The 23,777-nt window shown below is 34.7% G+C and overlaps 1 protein-coding gene across 8 annotated transcripts in view; it reads left to right on the forward strand.

Annotated features, from left to right (window-relative positions):
- BBS9 (Bardet-Biedl syndrome 9) overlaps positions 1–23,777 on the forward strand; it is a 249,560-nt gene that overhangs the window by 55,323 nt on the left and 170,460 nt on the right. For all 8 annotated transcript variants that reach the window (XR_003253968.1, XM_026068570.1, XM_026068569.1 and 5 more), the window contains 8 exons: positions 649–830; positions 4,474–4,550; positions 7,655–7,708; positions 11,342–11,444; positions 12,394–12,498; positions 14,597–14,611; positions 18,670–18,810; positions 20,916–21,011. Coding sequence is in view for 7 of the 8 variants with exons in the window: in XM_026068570.1 (XP_025924355.1) it covers positions 649–830; positions 4,474–4,550; positions 7,655–7,708; positions 11,342–11,444; positions 12,394–12,498; positions 14,597–14,611; positions 18,670–18,810; positions 20,916–21,011 (773 nt within the window). In the remaining variant the exon portion in view is untranslated. The remainder of the gene's footprint in view (positions 1–648; positions 831–4,473; positions 4,551–7,654; positions 7,709–11,341; positions 11,445–12,393; positions 12,499–14,596; positions 14,612–18,669; positions 18,811–20,915; positions 21,012–23,777) is intronic.

Here is a 23,777-nt window from a genome sequence, read left to right on the forward strand (position 1 = left end):
ATCCATGTCTCCTTTCAGTAAGAGATTGTAGGGAGGAGCCAGCCAGGATTTGAAGCCAGCACAGTAGCTGCGGCAGCAGTCAAAGAATAAGGGGGCTGCTGATAACATCAGTGTCCATTCTGTTGTCTTCACTATGAACCTTCTTTCCATTTGATTAGTGATTTGTTCTAATGCATCCTTTTCCTTCCCTTATTTTGTTTTCTATTTAGCTAATTTGTCTTCCTGCATACCAACATGAATATCTATACTTCAAAAAAATTTAAGTAACAATTTGTGAATAAAAATGGTTGCAACAATTGTACTGTCTATTCTGCTTGTTTGTTCTTGTCATTTCCTTTGCTTGTCTTGTTTATACAGATTCTCAGTTATTTGGATGATATTTATTTTGTCTTAGTAATCTATCTAACACAGATTGCTATTTAGCTGTGATTGTAATAAGCAAGACTAATATTCATAAACATGTGTGAATAAAAGAATAAATATTGTTGTCTTCTGTGGTCAATGAATCTCATTAAATTCTGTTTATAGAATTCTGTTATACTCGTAGACAGATCAATAGAAGCAGCGTAAAAATATAGTGTTATAGTTGCTTGTGTGATTCTTTCCCATTTCTTAATGAGTTTTATTATTATTATTTTTTTTATGCAGAGGTCTGAGGGGTGTTATAGTTACTCTGAGTGACAGTGGGCATCTTCAGTGTTCCTACCTTGGAACTGACCCTTCACTGTTCCAGGCTCCCAGGATTGAATCTAGGGAAATAAACTATGAAGAACTTGATGCTGAAATGAAACAGCTTCAGAAAATCATCAGGGAGGCCACAAAAACACAAGGTATACTCCCTTCCTTTTCTATAGTTGTACATACTTCTAACTGCCTGGCTCTCATTTAGCCCTTTAAATTGCTCTATACTTAAATCATATTTTACATTTCTGTAGGAAATGTAATATTTAATATGTTCAATTTAAAAAAATTCACTTTCTCCTAATGACAATACAAACTAAACCATAGACCGTATGGCTCTTGGATACACAGTGTATTTTTATTTTCGTAATGCCTGTTGGAACTTGTAAGATATTTATGTCAGATTGCAGAGAATTCTTACTCATGCTAGGGTTCAGAGAAAAATTGCAGGCAAAGGAAGGGAAGAAAATTTCCATAATTGCATGCATGCAGTCTAATATACTTTTCAGGCTTCAGAAAGAGCAAAAGTGTTGCCAGGTTCTATTTTTTTATTACAAACTGCTTCTTAAATGTCATGCAATTAACAAAGAATGAATTGTGTTAAAGCAACTGTTCTGTTACCTCTTTGAGAAGCAGTTATATTTGAGCATGGCAAGAGATATGAAAACTGTTGCACAGAATAACTGATCATGTTAAACTCTGGAATTTACACGTGTAGCTAATAACTTATATTGCACTTGTTCAAATAATGGCACAGTATTTCCACAAAGATCCTTCAAAGATTGTGTTTTCATAACTTGAGTTTTCAAACAGTACATCTGTCTTGCATTGGGAATCGGAAGCATGTCATTTTACAGGAAACTGTGGAAAAAAGATCTTAGACAAGTAGAAAGTACCAGCTAAAATCTTTTCTTGGGGATAGTTAGTGCATTCTCAAAATGTATATTTAAAAATTATAATTATTTGTGTGAAAAAGGGAGCTAAAAAGCACACAGTTGAAATCTCTAGAAAAAAGATTAGTTTGTTATCTGCATTCATTAACTTGACTCTCCAAGTCAAAGATTTCTTCTCTGTAATTGCATGTAACTTTTTCCATTACTATTGTGATAGACTAGTATCAGGGTTTTCTACTTTAACAAATCCAGTAATTGGTTATTTAAACATGCACACATATCTTATTGCTTTTACCATAATCTTTATTACAAGTATTTGAACATTTTGTCTGGCTATCATAACCTATGGGAAGAAAAGCATGATGGAGGGAATAAATCAATATGTGAACAACTTTTCTATAACTTGCATTATGATATGTTGTGCCAAATATATATATATATAGGGAGGGAGAGAAGGGGGAGTGGGAGGGAGGGATCGGAGGGGGGAGAAAAAGGGGGAGAGGGATGGGAGAGAGGGCAGAGGGCGAGTCAGGGGGAGGAAGGGTAGAGGGGAGGCAGTGGAGAGGGAGAGGGGAGGAGGGAGAGGGAGGGGAGAGAAGGAGGGAGGGGGGAGAAGGGAGAGAGGGGGAGAGGGAGGAAGAAAGGGGAGGAGAGAGAAAAAAACGTATTTGTTCTTTATAACTTCTCTAATAAAAATATACTGTTGCGAGAGTGCCACGTTTATGGTATATTGCTGACTTTTCCCTCTTTTTTTCCCCTGTTAATTTTTTTCTTCCTTACAATCCCTCTAAGCTGCTCTAAGGAGTCGCAGTAATGTTTTCACACGAGACCTCACTAATGTTCTTTTCTTTTGGAGAGGGGGTCTAAAGCAGTCTTGCTTACTTTTAATTGGATGTAAAACTTATCAGAAAACTTTTGTTACAACAAAACATGAAAAATGTTATGAAAATGCCTTTTAATTTGTGATGTTTTGCCTTTGTCTCATTTTGGCTTTTTTCAGATCTTTACCTGAGTCCTGAAATAACTGTTAATTGTGGATAGTTGAATGCAAACACTTTTGAACACAGGTCACTGTTCAGTTAATTTAAATGTGGTCTTTAAAATGAACCATTGATTTTTCTGTCTTGTGTATTCATATGTGAGCAGTAAGATCTTGTGTTGTTCTAAAAATCATCTGCCCTTATATGGAATTAATTTTTCTTTGTTTCATTTTGACTTCTAAAAATGGAAGGTTTTTAGAATTAGATCATCATATAAAAAATGTAGAGTGGTTATTTCCATAAATATGTTTTGTCTTTCTGTCCAGTGCTGACCATTAAACTGTTGAACTTTAGTTGCTTTATATTTTTTTGCGAAGAAGCATTTATATAATAAACTGATGTAATATTTTAAAACCTTTTTTAACTGTTATATTAACTTAAATCTAATGTTACGTGCATCAGTTTGGATAACATAACTGATTAAACATAGGTGCCTTGGTGTGGTTTCATACTAACAAAAAGCTGATGCCTGTATGTAAACTTAGGCTGTGGTCTCTGTCCTATTTCTAATAGAAAAATGACTGTGTGGCAGACCTTGTATCACAATTTGCTTGAAGAAACAACCTGAAGAAAAAAGATTAAACAGGGTTGGAAAAGATAGATCTTTTCTTATTCATATGGGTGGAATGGATTGTGCTAGTTGTGTACCACTGGCAAAACCAGTTGTGTGCATTTGGTTGTGACAGTGTGAAACAGGCTTAGGCTTCTTTAGTAGATGATATTGGAGGCAAAATGTTTTGGTTCTGCTATTTTTTTTTCTTGTTGTAAAGGGAGGCATTTTCTCTGACCACAAGAAAATGAAAAGAAAACTTGTTCTCCTTCTTTTCATCAGAATCCTTAAATCCTTTCCCCTATCTCTGTTGTCAGAAGGAGACATAATGTGCTACCTGCTAGTTCTGAGGTGACCTTTAGTACTCTGGGTGTAATAAAATTCTTGTAGCTTTCTGGATGTGCTCACTTTCCTTAATTATTCAGTTGATATGTTAGTTATTTTGAGTATTTACTGTTTGCTACTTTAGGAGCTAAAACTTCTTTTTTTCTTTTTCTTTTTCCAATACATTTAATATTAAGAAATAAAAGTACTTTTCAGAAAGACACAAATACTTTAAAGAGTTAAGGGACTATATTTTTTTTCCAGAAAAGATAATGTAATTCCTCATGATATTTAAATGCCTTGCTTTTAACGCTTATGACTTTTTTACACATGTGAATCTGCATAAGGTTTTATATCTTGGATATAAAACAGTTGGTAGCATTCTTTACCTTGTATGTAGACATTCCTGGGAATCACCATATTGCAAACAAACTCCATGTAGCATTCTGTATGTAAAACTTTATTATACCTTTCCATGCAAAGGAATTTCTAAAATGTGTTCGAACTATGTTACAATATTAGGCACAGAATTTTTGTCTAATGTATTCATTAGCAAATTATTTAGATGACAGTGTACCATGAGAGATGTGTGCCATGCGTTTTGGAAATGGAGTTGTATTTATTATAGGTGTATTAGTGTGTATATATATGATGAAAAACATTTTAAAATTCCTTACAGTCTTTCTAGAGTCCTTGAAGACCATGGGTAGTGACTGTAAAATCCCATTATGAAATGCATCTAAATACTTTATCATCCATAAGACAGAAATCCAGACTGGAATCCAAGTTTAAGTCACAAAATTGAAAAATTTCTTTGTTCAAAAACATAGGCATTGCTATTTTTTCCTTTACAGTAGTAGCTATAATGATATTAATGATATAAAATTCTGATAAATCTGATGCTGTTGAAATCATTTGATTTTTAGAAATGTAACTGAACATTTGTTAAAGGAGAGCAGATTTGCTTTTTCTCTTTTTCTTCCAGATATTTTGCCCGAATGTGAAAGGCAGAAAGATCTAATTGTCGTTGCAGAAGTTTCACCTGAGTTGGATGCAGAATCTGTATGTACCTTTATAAAAAGGAAATTTTTACAGTAGTGACGACAAACAGTTCAGATCCTTGGGAATGGAAATTAGAAATAAGCTGAAAATAAGTCAATAACTATAGTTATTTATGCAGGAGTTTAGATATGTAAAACACTATACAACGCTAACACATGAAAGTTCACAGCTGACTGTTAGGTGAGTAGATGTAAGTTGTTCCGTTTTTTAGATCTTAAAACAGAAAAGAAATGTGGGTTTTTTTGTAGGAGAAAAGTACATTTCACAGCTAGCTCATTTTTTATAATTTAATAACTTGCCATGCACAAGCAAACACATGCTATTTTGAAAGTTTTTTTTCCCCCCCTCTGTTTTGTATGAATAGCATCTAAGGCTGCTTAACTTGCCATTTTGGGTAACATTGTCTTATGCATTTGTTTCTTGAACGTTTTTTGTTGTTGTTGTTGTTGAAATATGCATCAGGAAATTTGAATGTTTACTCTGTGAAAACACTGATTTCATACACAAGTAAATAATGATTGATCACAGAGGATCTGTAGTAAAGTGCATGGATTCCTGCTGAATAATGTAGTATTGGGCACTTTTATCTGCAGTCCCACGTATACAAATGAAGCATTGCAAGTGTGGCCAAATACAATTATTCACCTTACAAAAATTGTTTAAAGGAGACAGGGCAAAAAGATGGCAAAAATTCCAGCCTATTTTACAGCTTGTCATATAGCATAAGCGTTATGTCATAAACACAGTTAAAACATCTGAAATGGTGATTATTATATATTTGTTTATATTTTTGAGACTGAGCTTGTGCATAGGACCCAGATGTATGTCAATTAAGATGTGCTTTTGTTGATTAGAATAATTGAATTTATCTATTATCTTCTGTCTGGGGACCTTTAGATTTTAGCCAAGCAAAACTAAGCAAAGGAAAATTTCCTTAGCATTTGGAATAAATTTCTAATAGCGAGAAATGTTACAGCAGTTAATAATATGAGGTGAAACAGCAGTAAGTGTCCTCCTGTGGATCTCTTAAAGATAAAATGTACAAAACACCCAAAGACACATCACAAGAAGTGATCTTTCTCTGACAAGGTATCATTTGCTGTTCTCTGATGCAGCAATCTAATTAGAGTTTACTCATCTAACATGCATATGTAGTTTATAAAAATTAACTCAAATTAAAATTCAGGAGATCTTATCTTCCCTCCTAAAATTTTTCATATGAACCTTTCAGAATGTGTACCTCATTTTACAAGGATAACTATAATTAGTCATTTCTGGCCACTAACTTCTGTAAAACTGATTTTCAGGGCTACTTATTGTTTTAAAAATACACATGAAACTGCTTTTTAATACTTTCTTTTACAAATCTAATAGATATCTTTATTTAAAGTCTACTATTAATATTACTAATATTATTTGATAAAGAGATGTTTTTTAATGTGTCCTGGCAGTTGTATCTTGAAAAGCCTAATTGGTGGCAAAAAGGAAAGAGAGTGACACAATCCTGGCTAGCTGTAGTAATTAGGTCACAACACTTAGAACCGTTAGATCCACAGATGCTCTGATATTGTTGTACTCATTCACTTAACCTCGCGGATGTAAATGAGCCATTTCAGCTGTAAGCCACTCAGTATATCAAATAAAGCACAGCCTTAAATCTGTAGTGTCCAAGGTGGCCGTCAATATATCTGAGTTTCCTGTGAGGTAAAATTTCCTAGGGGTTCCTCCTGTATCCATCTAGAGGAGGAAAATCTGATAAGGCACTTCATGGGGAAGAATCAGCACAGCGAATGTCAGAACAATCTTCAGGCTTCCACAGTGATCTCAGGTACTACAGGCTTGCAAATATTACCTCTGCACTTGTGAACAGACTTAAATTGTCACATGGGTGGTAGAAGCAAAGAGTATAAATGTGTTAAAATGGATTAGATAAGCAAATGGAGGACAGCTCTGGTTATTTAAACCCACCTCCTGAATGCAGCCTCTGATTCAGGAAGCCCCAGCTGATTTCTGAAAGCTGAATATGCTATACCTGGGCAGGGATCACCCTCTTTGCCTCCTGTGCTATTGTTTCAGGATCAACCACTGGTCACCATTAGAGGCAGTGGGCTTGACAGACCAATCTTTTGATCCAGTATGAAAGTTCTTATGTTTTTAAACCGAAAATATTTTTAAAAGTGTGTCTATATATATATATATATGCACATTTATGCATACATATGTGTGTATGTATCTATATGAAAGCCCTACTTCTAGAACCCAGAGGGAGCCTACTGACTTCTTGACTTCTCAAGAGCTCTGCAGATGTGGACCTTACACTAGCATGTTGGGATGAAAAGGAGGGTGGGTTAGAGTGCATCAGATTGTTCTTAATTTACTGTTTTATCATGAGAAAGTATAATTTTATGTCAGTGCATTTTGGTATTTTAGCAGTAGTTAAGTAATTCTTTAAAATAAACTAGTTTAAACAAATAAGAATACTTTCTTAAACTGTAGAGACTGCCCTTGCAAAACGATATATGAGCATAAAACAAGATATTCAAAAAACCTGCATGGCCAAGATGAATTTTGCTTTCAATGGAATTGCCTATTGACACAGACATAAGCGGGAGCAACAAGATGCCCTCCATAATTTTCTTTTGAAGTTTAAGATACATTATTCTGAATGTAAGATAGTGTGTGGTGATTATATAGTATATACTGTGGTGTGTATATAATATATTGGTGGATTGGAAGTCACCTTTCCTTGCTGAATAACAGAAGGAATTTCCAAAATTTGAATAAATATACAGTAGAAAGAAGTGTGCCAAGCAAAGCAGTTTCAAATGTTCATATATACATCAAAGTGTATTAGCTTCTTATATACACAACTTTCGTGACCTTTTGCTATCCTTTTTGCAGGCAATTTCAAAGAGGCATCATATTTTCAGAAGGAGCTCAGAAATGTATTTTGTGTATTTTAATCTGTCATCGAAGTGATAAGTCCTTTACAGTTAATTCCCTGTTTACCAAGTTGATGGTAGGAGAGTAATATTGCATTCATTGTGTTCAGTCATTCATGTGTAATACTGAATTTACTCTGTTTTCATCTTTTTTTTCCACAGCAAGCCATTGACAGTGAGGTAAAAGCAGAGGCGGTTCCATCAGTCACAGTAAAGGTACTGTGCCTAGCTCAGACTGTAGCACTCAAATAGTGGTGGCAAATTTTAGCAAACCTGTCTGTTTTCTGTCTGTTTCACTGCGATCATGAACATGAGTAGAATTTCAAATGCAATACATACCTAAATTCTTTTTTTTTTTCTTAATATGACAAAGTACGCTTCTTGCAAGCTTTCTGCTGAAGTTAAGGTGACTGGAATTTTGATATTTTTATGTCTTTTAAGAGAGACATGTAAAGACTGTTATGCTGGGATGAAGTTATTTTTGAATATATAAGAACAATTTTTACAACATTTTACAAAGGGAATAAATGTTGGTTTATGCAAAACTTGAAAACTGTTATCTTCAGCTGCTTCTTTAGTTATAAATAAGCAAAAATACTTTGTTTTCTAAAAAAAATTCATATTTTTAGTTATTGTTACCAAAAAAGTCAGAAAATCTAATTTAAAATTCACACCATTTTAGCCCTCACTAAGGGTTTCTGCCTGTGCTTGATTTTAAAGAAAGTGTGTGTGTGTGTGCGCGCGCGCGCGCACGTGTGCAAGTGCAATTTCTCCTTGGTATTGCACCCAAAGGATTGTGATTTTATTTCTGAGTTTGACAGTGGCTTCTGGGAGTACCAGCAGAGCAAAATCAGGGCCTTGTTTTTGAGAACCTTGCAAGTTTTCCCTCTGTCTGGAGTGAAAAATTCAAAACCTAACTGGACTATTATTGAATCAGATTCTCTTGCATTAGTGTGGTTTAACTGTATTTAGTCCAGCATCTTTCTCTACTTTTTATGCTAAGATGATATAAGATAAAATACTAATCCTGATTGAGTCGTGATAGTTTTGCTACGAAAACCCAATGAAGTTCAGATGAACTGCCCTGGGCTTAGAATCAGACTGTGAACATATGGGTGTCTTAAAATACAGAACATAAATTACCTCCAGAGATGTATGAATTTATCAGTTGTTAGTTTACATTGGAGCTAATACGTTGTATAAGTGACTTATTGTAGATGAAAGTATTGTATACAATTGCCAAATTCTGTTTTGGAGAGTGGTTATGATTTTAGTATTAGGAACACAGGTAATGGCCATTATTCTCTCTCATCTGATCATTATCTCTAATGTAATGCCAATGCCAAATGCTATTTAAAATCAGTATGGATTGTTCATGTGTTGAATATGCTTTTTGTGGGACGACTTTATACTTTCCCATTCTATTTTCTTGTTCATGCATCTTACCTGTTTTAACAAAACCAAAATAGTAAATCTAGGAGTTATCATGCATTCCAATTTTTGCAGAATATTTTTTCTGTCATAAGTGCTTTTAACTGATCTTCATGTGTCTCAAAATCAATTGCAGTTGATGGAAAAGTTCTTTTAACTAGTGGAATTTAACTTCTTTATTTATGAAGTTACAAACAGTGGTCATTATTAAAATAAGAAATATTAATATGTTATGGTTGTTTTATGACTCCTGTCAGACTAAATTGAACTTGAACACTGAACTTGAACAAGTTGAGAAAAATTTTGAACTTGATTTTGACAAGTTTTAAAATTAAATCTTATCTTGAATGAATATGCAACAAGTTTATATGAATACTTTGCAAGTTTTCTGCAATATAGATAAGGCTAATAATGAATGTGATTTAACTGTTGCAATGGTGGATATGGTACCTGAAAAAATCTACAGGCAATGCGTCACGCTGTAAAAAGCTTCCAACATTTGTGACACATTTTTATATTAAAATATTAAAAAGGACAGCCACAGGCCTTTCAGAAAAGTTTTAATAAAATGAGGCGCTTTCGACAAAAGTTATTGGATAAGAGCCTCTCACTTCAGTATCTTACATGAAGCAAAAAGCAGAGCATGGCTTGAAACGGTTCTCTGACTGCAGTTGAGCACAGGAGACAGTTACTTAAGGACATCCTTGGAAAACGTGGTTTGGAGGGCCAGGCTGTAGGCAGGAAAGACATGGTCACAGCATGCAGTATTTTGGCAATTTTAGGTGGTTTATGGCCCTTCCGTGCATTAAAGAAGTTGGTGCAAATTAGRCTTCATAAAAAAACCTGATAAATTACATGTAGTCAGCACTCTGACCAGAAAACATGTAGATATTGGCTCAATTAGATTTGAAAGAAGTAATTTGGGTGTAGTAGCTGCTTTAGAAAGTTAATAAATAGTCAGACAATTAGCTTGCACTGAATTTTTTGTGGTTGCAGTAAGTAGTCTGACAGTGTCCAGCTAGTTGGCTTAAAGGTAATGCAAGTGCATTTACACAGCTGCATTCACTGAACTGTTTCAAGTCCAATGTAATTCAGAATTGAGGACAAAAATGGATTTTTCAAAATGTGTATGTGTCCCTCTTTCCTTCTTTTTCTTTTTTTTTGAGGCAAAATACAGGTTATCTTCAAAAGCAATTTGTGAAAAAATACTTCATTTTGGAACTGCACTGAAATGGCATTTACCAATGACTTTAAATGTCACTATTTTGATTATAAATTTTCTGAAGTGTGCAGTCTCATGCTTGCAGGTTTCTAGCTTGCTTACTTGCAGTAGCATAAGTGAGGATATTAATTTAATCTTCCTGGTTCCTTTTATTGAGATTGTGATTTCAGAGAAAGGGGGCAAGGTTTACTTGATGTCTTTACAAAGAGACATCAGGTAAATATGAAATGATCCTCCCTGCCCTTACTTGCAAGCATTAGTGATTAAGGATTATCTGAGGGCCTGTTTACAGCCCAAACATATTGCTGTTTAACCAAAATAAATATTAAAGTTAATTAATTAAAGTAGTCAAACTTCCTCACATTTAAGTAATTTTAAAGCTTTAATAACTTTTTCCCAATCTGATTTTACCTGACCCTGGAGGACTCTTTGGTAGAGCAGCTCTAGGAAACATGTAATAATAGATAATGGATATGGTCCACATATATAGAGACCATATTCAGATCTAGGTCAACCACAATAATTTCATTTTATACCTGAGTAAAGGACATACTTTTGATATGCACTGTTTCTGCAGCCAGTTGTTTCCCTCTGCAATGGAAGCAGCAAGGAACATTTCAGGTTTGCAGCTTATTCAGCTGTCATTTAATCTGCAGTTCTATGTGTGCTGGGCATACTATATATTGACTTTTAGAATTTGTTTCCAGTAAAAATCAAATGGAACTTGACTCTGAAGTTATTCAAAAGACCATGTGTTGTTCTTTGTAGTTGGAGGAACTTATTTCTTAGCTTAACTTTGTTTTTATTCTTTCTTTTCCCTTTAGCCATCTAAAAGAGGCAAAATATATTTTTATTTTACATTAAAATAAGCAAACATGACATTTGAAAAATATTAAAATATTTTAATTAAATTTCAACATAAATTTATCTTGGCCTAAAATTACAAAGAAAATGTGAGAAATTCCCTCATTTTTTTTGTAGACTTTCTAGTTATTTTATACCATTATTTTTGGCTGAAAATACATAAGAAAGGAAAAATATTGTTTTTGAAGTTGAATTTTGAATTTCTTAAACATTGTTGCTGAATTATTTTGCTGATTTTTTTTTCTGGTCCTTTTGCTGGTTATGTTAGTTTTCTGCTCTACAGAGATTAATTTATTCCTTCATTTAAATAATTCTATTTTAACTTGGTTTAGATAACAATACAGAGCAGAGTGACTGCACAGAAACCAAAGCTGGCAGTATGTGTACAAGCTCCATTAGCAGTGACCTGTGACCAGTTCGTCTTTGATAATTTAGGTAAATTATTATAGTACCATTGCAGCTATTGTATAACATTTCTTTTTCTGGAGATGTCTGAAGCATATAGTCCAGCCTCCATCAAGTGCATTTTTGCAGATATACTGCAGTGCAAGCAGTTCCGTATTGGTCCTGCCTGCACTTCACAGCTCCTCTGTGCCACTTGGCAGAGGAAGACAAAAAAAGTAGAAAGGCTGAAAAATGGAGGAGTGAAGCTTCTTCCTTGATTATGGTATGATGCCTGGCAGTTGCTGCAGGTGAGGAGGGGCAGGGTGGCAGCTTGGCAGCTTCACTAGGGAGAAAGAAAATTAATTATTCTCCAGATACAATAATGTGCAGGAGCATTCTGGCAATTCTGTGTATGCAGAGTAGCACTGCTGAGCTAAAAGCAGGGACCGAAGGCTTGATTACCTATGGCCAGCCCAGCATACGTTCCCAATTTAGCATTTACTGCTTGGTGAGTCTAACCTTTATCCAACTCTGTTGATATGGCCACAGGTGGGATTACCTCAAAGACTGTAAATGGAGCTGCAAACCAGAGAATTGTGTCCTGCTGCCTCAGCTGGGACTGCAGACAATTTCTGCCCTGAGGCATCTAGTATTGATCTCTGTTGAAAGAGGGCTTTACTGCTGCTCTGATCTGAAAGGAAAGAGTTCTTATGTTTCTTCAACATGTGACAGGAAAAAGGGGTGATGGCTTTGTGGGATGTTAAAATCACAATATAAAATTGCATCTGTTTTGAGATTTTCTATGCTTTAAGATGGCTTTGAGTTGAAGAGACTAGTTTGCTTTTTACAAACATATATTTCAGAAAAAATATGCGCCAAGATTTGATAAAGGTTGAAATGATGGAAATGACTATCATAATTTAATAAAATATTTCCTGAAGTGCTAGAAACTCTGTTGCTTTTGTTCCTATTACTTGATTTAATTTTGTATTATCTGTAGAACCAGATGCATCTGAAACCGTGGTCCTGTCTGTCTTTTTGAAGGGGAATTGTCCTCCATCAGAGCTAGAAGGAAATGTTGTGGTTTCATATAGTACACCAACAGGTGAGCCACTGGAGATTTCAAATTGATTAGCCTTCTTTTAGGTCTTTTTGTTTACCTATTTCTTTTAACCTTCTTTTGACATATTTTAAAGCGAATAGTAATTAAAGAAATAATGTATCTGAAAATTCAGCAGTTGTTTTAGTTAATATTTTATGTAGCATCATTAAGTTGCACAAGCTGTTCTATAGCGGTAAAATCATATGTTTATGGCACAAGAGGCAGCTGTGCAAGCTTCCCCATCCTGCCCCATTAATTTGCTTCTGTTCAGCTCTTTAAGAGACCACCTCTCGGGGTGAGAAGTTAATTACCTCTTTATGACTGTTCAGTCTTCTGGGGCTGCCAACAAATGTGACAATAACTGCCTCCCCACAGGGGAAGAGGATTTGAATAAGCACTGGGAGTGATTATTCCCCACTTCACTTTTAACAGTTGAACATATTCATTCTGAACAAATAAACCAAAACAATATAATCCAAACAAAATAATCCAAAACAATATAATTTGGTCATTCCATTTAATAATGTCCTAGTGACCCTAGTGATAGAATATGTAAATTTACCCTACTATCTATAACTGAAAGCTAATTTACTTAATTTTCCTACAGCTGCCCTGTGAGTATTTGTCAGGTTACATGAGAAACTGCCCTCAGGCTGGGCTTCCCTGTTAAGTTAAACACAATGTAAACTAGCTTAAGCAGCCTCATCTTTCCTCACTTCTCACTGTTTTTGCTCCTGCACCTCCTCTTCTGTTATGCTCATGCAATCAACTAGTTACTTCTGAGCTAGATTTTTCAGTTCGTTGTGCTGCCACAGCTCTCTGTGTTTACACAAAAGGAAGGGTGACGTGGAGCAGGCTCGCACCAAAGAAATGCATGTGGAGTTACAGCCCCTGTAACCCCTGTAGCCCCTGGGTAGTGGTCTTAAGTACATTATACTATGTATACACTTCTACTTAAGCATGTATTTTGCATCAATTCTCCCTTGAAACATTCTATTTATGTTGATAGTCTAGGCTGTTTGCTGATAGTTAAAATGCTGATCTGTATCTTGACATAACTGAAACTCACGCTTTTTGTAAAACTTGACCATATCCTCTTTAGTCTAGACTTACAGGTGCGTACACATGGTAGGGAGTTAAAGGATGTCCCTCCCTTTCTCTTGAGAGGCTGCACAAACAGCTTGTGCAGTTTAGTGCCTCTGTATTATGTCTCTTAGGCTGCTTATTCCTTGTGACTGAGTTGCTCTACCTTCACAAGTGTCTCATAAAGTGATGTGGCTTCAAACTGCTTCTGTGGTGCAACTGTATAGGTAGTTTTTGAGTGTTTTTGATCTTCAAAGTGTGCTTTTTGTTTTGCTGTTTTTCCTTCTGTGATTTTAGCTTTGCAAGACCACTGTTTGAAACTTAGATGTTGTTTTCCCTTTGCAAATGAATGAACTATTATTTCTTTTAGGCAAAATTAGTTATGCTTATATTTTAGATATTAGATTGAATTTTGTAGACCTTTTTGGTTAGGGAAGTAAAGAAATCTTTTATCTTGAGTGTGTTTGAGTCTTTAAATGCAAGACAAACATACAAAAAATCACCAAAAGACATGACATATAACAGAATTAATTTACTTTAGAAGTAACTTTTAAAGCTTATCTTAATAGTAGAATTTGCAAGACTTCTAAATACAGAAGCATTAATGTTAATATCTTACTAAAATTTTAGGTATTCACTTAAATTATTAAGTTGGGATAATTCTCTTCAGTTACGTACAAACACCAGTGCTAACAGTGGTTGTGTAAGGCAATTAAATCCTTAAGTAATACACTAGCACAGAAAAATAAAGTGCTTTTTATGAGTGCATTTTATCTGAGTAGAGACTTTTTCCTCCATTTTTTTTTAAATTTAAGATATCCATTCATACAGCTGAAGGTTAATATGAGTCACCAGTTGGATGGGGTTGTATGGCTGATGAGCATGGTCTCATGACTGTTTTTTGGCTAGTATGTTTTTATGTGTTTGCCTACTTACAAACATGGCTTGTTTTTTGTTTTTTTTTAAACCTGTTAATAAATTTCTCTTTTCTTTTTTCCTGTTGCTGATTAAATGGTAGAGCTCAATCCTGAAGGTGAGTGAATGAAAAAACAAAAAGTCTGAATTGTCTTAATAGTGAGAGCAGTTACTGAATAAAGCAGATTTGGAAGTGAGCTTTTAATTTACCTACTATTTCTACAAGCTTTTCTACTGTCCTAGACTTGATGCTGCTGTAAAGATGAATATTGGAAAAATTTGAAAGTGAATGAGGCTTAGACATAAGAAGACTATCCACAGGAAAATAGAAAGAAATAATGACATTCCTCAGTGAATTATGATATGCTTTCACATATGTAACATAGGAATTTTGCAATATATTGAGTGTTTTGTGCTTTGAGATTAGAAATGGAAAACACAATTGTGTGGTCTTTTTTTTTAAACCATATTTTTAGCTATTTTTTCAAGTTTCTGTAAGAACTTTTCAGGCAGCTAAGTTGTAGCTTTATTTTGTGTAACACAAACGACTTTCAAGATTTGCAGTTAAAGCTACGCTGTTTGGAAAAAGCAGCTCTGAGAATAATGTCACTAACATCTATTCATTCCAGTTCCTATTGGAAGCATCTTATTCAAAGCTAAAATATTGCTTTCCAGGTGATTAGAAATACCAGCACAACACTTAGCTGTGGTTGTTGTAGATGTGATACTTGCAAGGGCTACAATTAAAAGACAATTAAAAGATGCTGAACCATCTCAAACAAAATACTATTCTTGGCAAGAATGGCTGTCACTACGTGGCAGATTTTTGCCATGCAAAGTAATGAAATTATTATAAAATATATAGAATAAATGTATAAAATATATAAAAATCAATGTATATAATTTGGGTGACATTCTGAAAATGAAGACTTGGATTCTCTGATTTAAGCAACTTGTACTCAGGATGAAAACCTACTAACGCAAAAGAGAATATTGTGGAGCACAGTGAACTTTGTAGAATTATCCCTGGCAAAATTTGTGTTTGCGTTAGCATGATGTGCACTGGACTAGTTAAATTCAGTTTCATCAGTAGTAGAAAAGGCGTGAATTCTCTGAATATTTATCATCCCAAATTGCAGTTCTGAACTTGACTGTTTCTTTTATCATACGCATCAGATGTCATATTATAGACATAATTAAGATTAATGCATCAGTAATTTGGAAGTGGAAGCTTAACTACAGTGCATGTAATTATGTTATTACTTTCATCTGGTAAGCACATAGTATGTCTTACTTTAACTATAATAGTAATGTTATGAGATAGTCTGATTCAGTTGTACTTCAGAGTAGGAGTTCTACTTTTATGCATGGCAAAGAGAATCTAAAAAAAAAAATTTCTCTGTGGTTTCTTCTCCATTATTACAGTGCAATGCATCACAGCTCTAGATGAAGAAAGATCGATTACTAGACATAACAGGAAAGGACTAAGGAAGTTCTGGCTCCCAGACTTTGCTATTGCTTTGGATTTCCTTACTTCCATTTAAAATTACTCTAGCAGGCCCAAGGAAACATTCTGAAAGAATTTCTGAATATGAGTTTTTCACTCTAGTGATAAATTTTGCTGGAGCTTTTCAGTTTTGTTTTCTTATATTTACTTTGGACTCTTGTAGACCAGAAATCTCCTCTGTCTCCTCTCTCAAAGCAAAGTATTATCAGATTTAGTTTTGGTTTCAATTTTCTCTGAAATGTTGAAAAATTATGGTTTATGATGAGGCAGACTGAGAACAGGCAATCAAGGAGAAGCTGGTTTGAAACAGGAAGAAAAACACCTTGTTTTATATTTAAAAGTATTTCAAAATCTTTTGGATAATTTTGTTACTAATTTTTTCCTGTTGCAACAGTCTCTCAAATATGTTCGAGTTTAACAGCAAGATGTTTGTTATGTTGTCATTAAGAAGACAAGATCTTAATTTTCCCATTAGATTGTGAAGAGATAGTTGGACAAATCATTCTAAAACATCATGGATTTATTTTGAAATATTTTTCAGCAATTCTTGGAGCACAGGGATAGTCTAGCTTTGAGGGCCTGTCTTGATCTTTCTGCTGGTTTTACACTGATTTTTACAAGCTCCTTCAGAATAATTACTTGGAGGCATTATCAGCCAGCCAAAAGCACTAATGAATTGACAACCATGATAATCAGATGGATGAATTGAGTCCAAGTCTTGTATTTAGTCTTCTAGTGATGTTTTTTTCCCCAGACAAAACTTTGAAATAATTCTTCTTTGCAAGAGATCAGTGAAGGAATGAACGAAAGAAAATGGAAAGAGAAGGAGTATTTTTATTCTAGCCTTCTAAACTTACATCCCTGATGACCTCTGTACAGCTGTCAGTTTTATAGTGCATGACATTTCTGTCCCCACATGATCCATGAAGAGTAACTTTCTTCTCTCTAAAAATGTATTCTAACTTCTGCTGGCCTGAGGTGGGTGTTGGGGTTGATGTTTGAATTTCCTTGGTTGTTTGGAAGAGATTGAGTGATGCTGCTATGTCATTAATACCATTTGCAATGTTATCAATATTTGTGCCTATAGCGATGTCCGTACATGAACAAAACAGTATGTTTTCCTGTTAGCTGCCCCATGAAAAAATCCCCCCTCCCTTAACTCCTTTCCCCAATAAAAACTGGTTGCCCCAAAGAGCAAGCACTCCACATTTCATAGCACCTAGGATTTCCATCTTTCTTATAGAACATACCTTGCAATTTCTGACCTGACAGGAATTGTAGATAAGCATTAGCTTATATTTGTGCAAATTCTTGACTAATTGTATTGAACATGTTTTCTAAATATTAGTGTTACAACTTCCTCTTTTCTCTTGTGGCTAGCACCATTCTGATAAAACTGCATCTGATATGAGATCCCAATACCAAAGACAGTAACCAGTTTGTTCTTCTACAGTTGTTCTATTATCATGTAATCAGTTGAAAGATAAATTTTTAATATACCTTTGGGTAATTCAGTATTTAAGCAAAGAAAAAAGAACTTAACAGGTTCTTTAACAGCGTCATTCATTAAATCCAGATCTTGCTTTGTATTCTTTTCAGTCTTGCCTGAAAAAAAAGATAACTTTCAGCTCTTTTCCCGTTCCATATTGCCAGCGTGAAGGCTATTAACTTGGGTGGTGATTCCCCTTAATGTGCTCTTAAGATTCACTGATACAAGACTGATTACTGCTATTGGGCAATGATTGTGGGATGTCAGCTTTAAGAACATTATTATCAAATTGATCATGAGCAGGTATCCTGGTAAAAATAGGAAGCTGTTGCCAAAGAAAAAAGGTGAGATGTTATTTAAAATTAGAAAGAGCACCTCTGCAGAGTATGCAGTGATAATTACTAAAGCCTGTGGTATAGTTTGCAGCACAGGCCTGTTTATTTGTCAACTCTTTGTGGCATACTTCCGGCTGATAGTTGGGGTACAAATGTGCCACTGTGTTTTGTTATGACATGTCAGAAAGAAGGGAGTATACACAAATAGCTTTTGATATTTGCCTGTGAAGAACTGGTACAGTTTTCACCAGTGCGTAAATAATAATATCTATTACACACATTTTTTCTAAGCTCCAAACGTGTGCTAGCTGATAGGAAGGTTACATAGATTTCACTTAAGAGTGTAAACACAAACAAACAAACCAAAAAAACCCCCCAAACCAAAGAGTATGTGTGTTCTTAACAAGTGCATAGTTTGTCATAATCATGATGTAAACAAATTTTTCATTTTTGTGTTCAAAGCAACAGGAGTAATGATGCAGCTGTCTGTCATGAAGGTAGAATTGTTTGTCTAGAGGTTTCATTAAGCTATTACTAATCTTTATCACATGTTATTGGTGTGACTACAGCTATGCAATGCATTTAGGTAATGATGCTTGCTTTCACATTCAATTTAAAATGTTCACTTGAGAAGGTAATTAAAAGTGTTCAGGTTTAAAGGTATTTTAGGTGGAAAGCTAACCGTGATCGAGAGTTTTACGTAGTTTTTATTTTTATTTTTGTAGCATGTTCCTTAGCTGCATTAAAAAAAATCATTGTTATACCTCTTTGAGGACAGTAGTATGAAGTATCTTGTATTCAGAATATGCATATGAAAGATGAATCTGTATGTTCTTTCATTTTAGGAATACTAAAAGTTGCACAGTGTAAATTCAGGCTACCTTTGCGGTTAATTTGCTTTCCAGCTCAACCTTCAAAAACAGCAAACCACAAGCTAACTATTGATACCAATAAACCTTCCATCAGTTTGCTCACCATTTTCCCAGGTAGGATTTTAAATATGTCCATAAGAGGAGATGTGTTAGTAACTCAGACTGGAATCTTTTGCCAAAAGGAGTAACTAAATAATTAACAAAGCTAATATCAGAACGTTTTAAAAGTATGTTTTGAATAAAATGGTGGAATAACATTTCAAGGTAGGTTACCTATCTTGGCTAATATGATATCTGTCTCTGATAAAACTGCTGATTTGTTTACACAAATGTGTAATTTAACTTGACAAAACAATGGCAAAAAACGGAATACAGTTGCCTTCAGTAAATACTTTAGGGGTATATCTTTGATTTAGATGATAATGTTAGCACCAGAACAAATGAATAAACATGCTTATAAAGTGTTTGTGAATAAATTTAGGCTGGAAATCCTTAAGTTTCTTAACTTTGGAGGACTAAGGTTCTGGAACAGTCTTCTGATGAGAGCTGTATGGGCCAACAAATTTAATATAATAGTTTCAAAGTGGATCTGCAGCCATTTCTGAAAAGGTTATGTAATACATTTGTCTGAGATATCAAAGGACTGGGTATGAGTTTGTGGTAGCCTGGCTTTCATCTCTTTGACAGTAAACATACCTTTTTCTTTCAAATATGTATGTGCTGTGTAACACTTCCCTCAAGCATAAATAATAATTGAAAAACTTTTCTTTTAAAGGCCTACATTTCTGTTTTTTTGTCATAGGTTTCTGTTATGGCTAAATGATAATAAATGTGTTGAATTATGAAATTCTATTTAGAGATATTCTCAAAATAGAACATTTTATTTTTAACTTAGGGATTCATTGCTGAAAATATAACATAAAATATAGACCTTGTGTTCCAGAAGGAGGTATTAATATATTTTGATTTTTATTCATCCTATTTTCAGTGATGAAAAAGAAATATAAGGTATGCTGTTTATGATGTGATCTGTGAAAAAACTTTGGATTTTTGGTGTGCTCTTTAATGGGAATTGTATCCCTTCTACTCCTTGTTTGGCTTATTTTAGGGGAAGGTTGTGAGGAGATGTGATTTGTAGTAGTTTTTAAAAAGTGGTGCTTTTTAAAATGGAGCTTTTTTAACCAGATGTGGTCCAATACATAGAATTTAAAGGAAAATGGGCAGGCAAGAGCTTTGCAGGGTAGCTAATTTTAGCAAGCTAGAAGTTTTTTGTCCTGTATGCTGGAAGATAAAACAGAGCTTTTAAAATCTAGGGGCCACTTAAACATTATAAAGATAATTTTAAGTAGACATCTGAGCTAAAGGAGAGCTACAGTGTTGCATCTGTCATAGCTGATGGTCTCTTTGGGCTGTGCAGTATTCACTGCTTTTATTAGATGATACAGCTGAACCTCTGAAAAAGCTATCTTTGCCAGACCTATGCAATTTAATATAAGAAGAGAGTATGGCTCAGCTTCCTCCCTGTAGATGAGCAACAGTTCCATAGAAGGGAGTGTATACCAAACTACTTGTGATATTCTTTACTTCTGAGTTGTAAAACCTTCTTGTTCAGATTGCTCTTCCTAGGTTGCTCATGCAAAGCTTGATATAATCCTTGCTATCACAGAATCACAGAATTGATGAGCTTGGAAGGGACCTCTGGAGATCATCTAGTCCAACCCCCCTGCTCAAGCAGGGTCACCTAGAGCACGTTGCACAGGGTCGCATCCAGGTGGGTTTTGAGTATCTCCAGAGAAGGAGACTCCACAACCTCTCTGGGCAACCTGTTCCAGTGCTCTGTCACTCTCACAGGGAAGAAGTTTTTTCTCATGTTCAGATGGAAGTGTCTGTGTTTCAGTTTGTGCCCGTTGCCTCGCGTCCTATCGCTGGGCACCACTGAAAAGAATCTGGCTCCATCCTCTCGACACCCTCCCTTCAGATACTTGTACACATTGATAAGATGTCCTCTCAGTCTTCTCTTCTGCAGGCTAAACAGGCCCAGCTCTCTCAGCCTTTCCTCACAGGAGAGATGTTCCAGTCCCCTAATCATCTTTGTAGCCCTTCGCTGGACTTGCTCCAGTAGTACCATGTCTCTCTTAAATGTCTCTCTCTTGCTATGGCTTTAAGTTTGGTGTATACTAGTGTTGAATTATAGCAAACTATTTTTAATTTTCTTTCAGACTTTGCTGATCAATCTGAAGATGACCAGTCTAATGTTCTGGGATTTCAGTTTTTAACCGGTTCAAAAATCACTCTTCTTGTTTCAAAAACATCACGTAAGTGGTATCAGTATTAATTTAAATGTAAAATGTAAAGGATGATAGGCCACAAAAGGAGAATATGGATCATATATAGAAGGCTAATATCTGTGTGTGAATTTACACAAGATTTTCAAAGTGTTAATAAACCATTTCTTAACAATCCCTGTTAACTATCTAGTAATGTTGCTAGGAAGTCACAAACTTTTAAAACTAAGCAAAAATCATACTTAGAGTATGCTGTGCTACAGTGACAAGTCTGGAGGAATTGGATTTTATTCAAGTTTTTACTTTTAACACTGTCTTTATTCAGAATTTAATACTGTCGTCATAATTATGGGAAAAAAACCCTCATTTCCTCAAAGGTATTTAAACCCCTATGGTTGGAAGTAATTGTCTATTGGAATTTGCAAAAAGGACTAAAAAGTGTTTCTAACTCCCTGCAGATTTTCAACAATCTTTGACTTTGACAGATGGCCTTAGCCATCTGACCCTACCTGGGTGTTCTTCTGCATCTAAGTGAATGCCTATCTGTATCTTCAGATGCCTAAATTCCTTTGTAAATCTGGGATTGTGCTTTTTAATATCCTTCCCATCAAATGTATGGAATGTACAAACATACATGTAACTATACTGTTGCCTGGTTCAGTGTCTCTTGTATTGGAGCAGTTTGTGAATTAAGTGGTCATATTCCAAACACCTTTGTGTTTGTACTCTTCAAAAAATTGGTTCTCTTAATTTTGGAGAGTTATGGAGTTGCCTTGTGCAACTACTCAATTTGCTAATCTCTTTCTTGGCATGTGCATTGGAAACAAATCAGTTCAACTGTTTTAGCATTTTCTGTGCTATGAAGTCTTCATTTAATACAGCAGACTAGCAAATTGTAAAGCTAAAATACCTGCTACTCAGAGTTCAAATGGAACACTATATGAATGCTCTATGAAAACTATTTTGAGTAAGTGAGAGATAAGAATCTAGTCTGTTGATGTGAAATTATTTCAATATAAATAAAAATAATTTGCCTCACTGTGTTTTTGAAATTCAGAATTCATGATGGGTTATATAAATATTAGTGGTGTCAACTGTAAACTGTGAGATAATATTTAATACCTTTTTAATATAATCAAATGTGTTAAAAATAGAAACCATCTGGAGAGTAATTATTAAAGAACTTTCATTATACCAGGGATCGTTTTACACTTCTAAGCTTCAAATCCATTCTTATTAGTTTGTGTATGTGCTATTTGTATGTTGATTTTATTGTAGCTGGTTTTTAATATTTGTTTAAATAGACAGTAGATTTTAAACAGTTTAAACTAGCTAGACATGCAGTGATAGTTTCTAGAAACTAAAGAATTTAAAGATTTTATAAATAGCTATTTCTTTTTGATGATGATTTAAATCATTTACTTGGTCTTTGATTTGCGTAGTTACTAAATCTGATGCTTATATAAGGGACAAATTTGTGTGTCAATGTAATGAATGTATTTTAACTTTTAGTGGGGACATAACTTTCAGTTCTTCCACCAAAACACTCGAGCTTTTCCTCTCAGGTTTGTTTATTCACTAGCTAGGAATGACGCATGCAGTCTTACTGTAAACTTTCCCACACTGCTTTAGTTGTGAAGTTTGCTTTAAAAAGAAGATGTAAAATATCTATTTTTCTCTTAGTGTGATTACTCATTTCTCTTGTCTGGGAATCCTTCCTTTAGAAAACAAATGAGGTGTTTGATGCCACCTTCCATGTAGTGGCCTGTTCCCAGTGTCTACCTCAAGCATTACATTAGTTACAGAATTTTCCAGAGGGTTTTGCTTGTTTGAAATGTTATTTAAATAAAACTCTAAACATGTTACAAAATCATTTGTAAAAAATGTAGTACACAAGCAGAGCATTTTTGTGAATGAAGGCTATCCATAGCCTGACCAATACCAGACAATAGACCTTAACTTCTGAACGGGAAGGATTGTACACAGCCATGAAAGTTTCCAGGTTCAGTTGGGTTTCACTGCTGAACCTGCAAACAAGGATGCTATCATGACATCTATTTTAAATTTATTTTTAGATGTATTAGCTAATTCATTTTAAACAGTGTAGTAATTGAGAATGATATTTCAACCTCGCAAAATGTCTGCTGATAAGTAGCCAAGCCTAAAGTTCATTTTGACAGTTAAATATGTTAAAATGAAGCTTGCCCATGAGATTTTAAGTTGTGTGCTGAAATTTTTAAAAGCTCTGCACTTTAATTCAAGTGTAAAGAAGTCTTGACTGCTATTTGTGGTTGTTCTCTCTTGTGATAAGGACTTCCTTGCTAAGAACTGAACTGAATCTTCTAGACTTCCTTCAGATAAGCTACTGACAAGGCGAATAATCATTCTTACTGCAGGTTGTGTTACTTAAACTACCTGCTGTAGTGTTGGAAGCCTTGGTAACCTATTAGCACTCCTCTGAGTCTCCTGCTTTTCTGTGTGAGAATTTTCTGAAAAGAGTGTATTGTAATTTTCTGTAGGAAGGCTTTTTAACAAAAGGCTAACATAAATTGGTTTACTATTATAAAAGCACTGGAAAAGCAGAAGCCCACTTATTTCTTACTGCTTCCATTGTATTTCTGTATAAAAGCACATGTTTAGTACAACTAGAGATTCTCAGTTTCCTACAGTTCCCAAATCTAATTTGTCTTTTTCTTAAGAGCTGTAAGATCATGTAAAGCAAACGACTGCAATACTCTACTCAAGCTATAGTAAAATTAGATTGTGTTTGTATTGACCAACAAACAATGTATGGAA

This window comes from Apteryx rowi, unplaced genomic scaffold (assembly GCF_003343035.1).
Source record: "Apteryx rowi isolate R43461 unplaced genomic scaffold, aptRow1 scaffold_276, whole genome shotgun sequence".
Lineage (NCBI taxonomy): Eukaryota > Metazoa > Chordata > Aves > Apterygiformes > Apterygidae > Apteryx > Apteryx rowi.